The 3744-nt window shown below is 28.4% G+C and overlaps 1 protein-coding gene across 6 annotated transcripts in view; it reads left to right on the forward strand.

Moving 5' to 3' along the window:
- The window catches only part of LOC123012697 (diuretic hormone receptor-like), a 97813-nt gene that overhangs the window by 68683 nt on the left and 25386 nt on the right, over positions 1–3744 (forward strand). For all 6 annotated transcript variants that reach the window (XM_044410778.1, XM_044410820.1, XM_044410812.1 and 3 more), the window contains 5 exons: positions 1777–1951; positions 2257–2347; positions 2397–2499; positions 2604–2684; positions 2737–2810. In XM_044410778.1, coding sequence (XP_044266713.1) covers positions 1777–1951; positions 2257–2347; positions 2397–2499; positions 2604–2684; positions 2737–2810 — 524 coding nt within the window. The remainder of the gene's footprint in view (positions 1–1776; positions 1952–2256; positions 2348–2396; positions 2500–2603; positions 2685–2736; positions 2811–3744) is intronic.

Consider the following 3744-nt stretch of genomic DNA (forward strand, 5'->3'; position numbering starts at 1 on the left):
AACTTAACAATAATAAAGTTATTAGAAAATTATTGAAAAAGTTGGTTAGAACTATTTTTTTTTATTATAATTGATTAAAAAAAATTGAAATGATGAATGCGGCAAACTAATTATAAACATTTCAAAAACCAAAATAAAAAAAGAAGTAAAAAACTATTACAAAACATATACAGGGTGAATATAAAGTATGGAACCAAGCGGTTTTATTTTTAATCATTTGTCTCCAGCAAATAATAATTAATATAAATTAAAGTAATATAAAAAATGTGTTCGCATTTTCAGAACGAAATTTTGTTTTGTTTTTGAGTTATGCGATTTTTCTTTGTCAAAATGGCAATTTATGTGAAAAAATTGTTTTGAAAAAATTAAATATAAAGCAGATAGTTGTAATCCTTAGAGTATAGCTTTTATGAGAAAAATGATTTTATAGTAATAATAATTTACGTTAAATCATCACATTTTATCACTCATCAATTAGTTTTTTTAAAAAATAAATAGTTTAAGCAAAAAAGGTTTGGTTCCATACTTTTTATTCACCTGGTACTCGTAATTCACTACTACATCATATAAAAGTCCAAAAACTTTATTTAACAATAATTAAATTATTTTTAAAGAAAACATGTCAACACAAAATCAATGCATGTAAAAAAGTGAAGTGTAAATTCACTATTATATAATAAATAATTGGACTTGTGTTTTTTTAACAATAATAAAAATTAAAAAAAAATATTGAGATGAATTGAAAAAAATATTTCTAAAAAAATATTGTTTATCTTAAAGCAAGTTTCAACCACCACTGTTTTTCTTAAAATTATTAGGCTTAAAAATGGTGGATGCGCCGGGAAATTTTTAATAAAAAAATAAAACAACTTACAAGTAAATTTTAAACTTTTGTGATTAGAAAGTAAGTAATTACAAAAAAGAATATGGCAGTAATTAGGAGAAATTGTAGGAAAGTGGAAAAAACGTTTCAAGAAAAGTTTTGCATATCTCTTAGCAAGTTATGAGACCATAATTGTTTCTTATTAAAATTATTTTTTTAAAAATCAAACAAAATAATAGATGCGATAAACAAATTATTGATATGAACAAATCTAAACAAACAAAAAATTTGCAACATTTGTAGACCAAGTCTCATTTATTATTGTTGTACTTAAAATTATATTTATAAGAAAAAAATAAAATATTGAATGCGGCAGAAAAACTACATATAAACAGTCCAACGCTCAAAATAAAAGAAAAAAAGTAAAGTATCATAAAAATTTAATTCTCTACTATAAAAATAAATGCTTAAGAACTTTATTTAACAATAATATTAAAAAAAAATGAACGAAAAAATCAAGTAAAATCCGCGATTACAATTTTAATTGTAATTAAATAACTGGTAAACTTGTAATTTCTTCACGAAAAGTGTAACTCTCTACAAAAATTTGCTTGTCTCTAAGCACCCAAACCTCGCCATATAACACTCCAGCATTATCCTCTCACCTTTCCACGTATTTCCTGCCATTTCCTCATCCGATTTAATAAAAATAATCCCCTGACACAGTTTCTTATCGCTTGTAAACTCCGCGTCCTTTTACCACCACTCCAAGATAAATTTTTACGATTCTGTGTTTCTCCCAGATATTTGCTACATCCACTTATACCCCATCTAATCTCTTATCTCCCAATGTAGGCATTTTTACATGAAAATTTCAACTCAGCCTGAATTTGTGGACTGTATTAATCAAAATAATTTTTTAATTTTTTATTTCATAATTGTATTTTTTTCAGAAAATGCAACGCGACTTTGCCTCGCCAATGGGACGTGGACAAAAGCCGATTACTCCAAATGCACCGAAATCATTCTTATCCCGGATGTCGAAACCCAAGCCACGATTTATTTCGTTGGATACGTTTTAAGTTTAATTACGTTGTCGATAGCTTTGGGAATTTTCACATATTTCAAGTAAGTGTTTCCGGAGGGTGAAAAATGAAACTTTCCGCGCTTGCAAACAGAGTGGGAGAGTCGTAATCATCATTAATGTATTTTTAATTTGGGGGATTATTTCGGGTTGCGAGTGATTGATTCTGGTGGCTAAAAATGGAGTACTTACAAACGCTCGAATTGAGCACCGATTTCTCTGATTTGATTGAAAAAAAAGCACATTTGGGGCGGTTTGGCATCGATTTTTTTGGTTTGATTAAAAATTGGGGCGGTTTGCACCTGCATAAATTTCTAATTAAGTCCCTAATGCCCCCATTAATTTCCAGAGAGCTCCGCTGTTTGAGAAACCGAATTCACATGAACCTCATGTGGTCTTACATGTTAATGTACATAATGTGGATTCTGACACTGACCGTTGTAAGTACAAACCACCCTTTTCAACCCTCTGTTACGAATAATTCCGCAGTTGGGGTCGAAAGGGGGCACCGGGGCCTCCATTGCGTGCATCTTCGTCATCACACTCCTACACTACTTCCATATTTCGACGTTTTTTTGGATGTTTGTCGAGGGTAAGTGTTGACAGATTTTGCAGAGTTATTTATTTGAAATTACCCACAACATGTCTTGTGCATTTGGGCTAGGGTGCGTTTTTCAGCAGAGTGCTTTTTTTCAGGATTGTATCTTTATATTCTCGTCGTGGAAACACTGACCAGGGAGAATTATAAATTGAGGGTTTATGTGTGCATCGGGTGGGGTAAGTTGAGGGTTGTAATTAATTTTGTGGAGGTAAATTGGGGTTGTTGCAGGGTTGCCGATGATTTTTATTCTCATTTGGGTCATTGTCAAGAGTTTTATTCCGGCGGCAGGCGACCCGGCTACGGTAAGTAAACAACAAGTTTGAAATTTTAAAAATTATATACTTTGTGACAAATAAATTGCAAGAGAGATAATTTTTCATGAACAAATGCACTAAAATTTAAATACAGTATAAAACTTTTTGAAATTGAAATTTTATGAGCATGACTTTAAAAATCTGATATTTAAGGTAGAAATTCACATTTGAAAAATCGTAGAGAAAAATAGATAGAAAAAAATATTCAAATGATTTCAAAAGGCCAAAGCCCGTAATAAATTTAAAATATAAATTGTATAGAACAATAATAAATTCTATCATCTAAAAAATTCAAAAATAAAAAAAACTGACTCAAACAATTACTACATTTAGAAAAATTATAAAAAATTGCAATTTTATCAGACAGTAATGCAATAGTAAACAACAAGACTTTAAAATCGTGACATTTGGGTTTAAAGGCCAAAATTTTATTCGAATTTGAAAAATACAGAAAAAAAAATTATGTGAACAGTTTTGTTTTATTGATTTTGAAAGACCTAAAATTGCTCATTCACTTAAAAAAATACCAAATTCTGCAAAAACATAATGACATTTAACATGAAAAAATTAATAAATTTAAAAATAAAATATCTGACTGAACAATATTAAAAAAATTCTCTTAAAAAATGGTCGAGGAGTTATAAAAATAAAAAAATAAAAAAATTGTGTTATTTTCAATAGCGATGAAATAATAAACTACATGACCTTAAAAATGTGACATTTGAGCCATAATGAAAAAACTTAACCCAAATTTGAAAAATAAATAACAAAAGATACACAAAGATAAAAGACTACTTTATCTACTGAAATTAGTTGATAAAAGCATTCTTTAACATTACAAAATAAAAGTATAAATGATTGAAAACTTAATTTCGCAGTTATTAAATTAATTTTTTTTAAATATTAATTTTTTTTGTAAGTA

The sequence above is a fragment of the Tribolium madens genome, unplaced genomic scaffold (assembly GCF_015345945.1).
Source record: "Tribolium madens isolate multiple individuals breed KSU strain unplaced genomic scaffold, Tmad_KSU_1.1 Scaffold_19;HRSCAF=116;Tcas5.2_LG9, whole genome shotgun sequence".
Lineage (NCBI taxonomy): Eukaryota > Metazoa > Arthropoda > Insecta > Coleoptera > Tenebrionidae > Tribolium > Tribolium madens.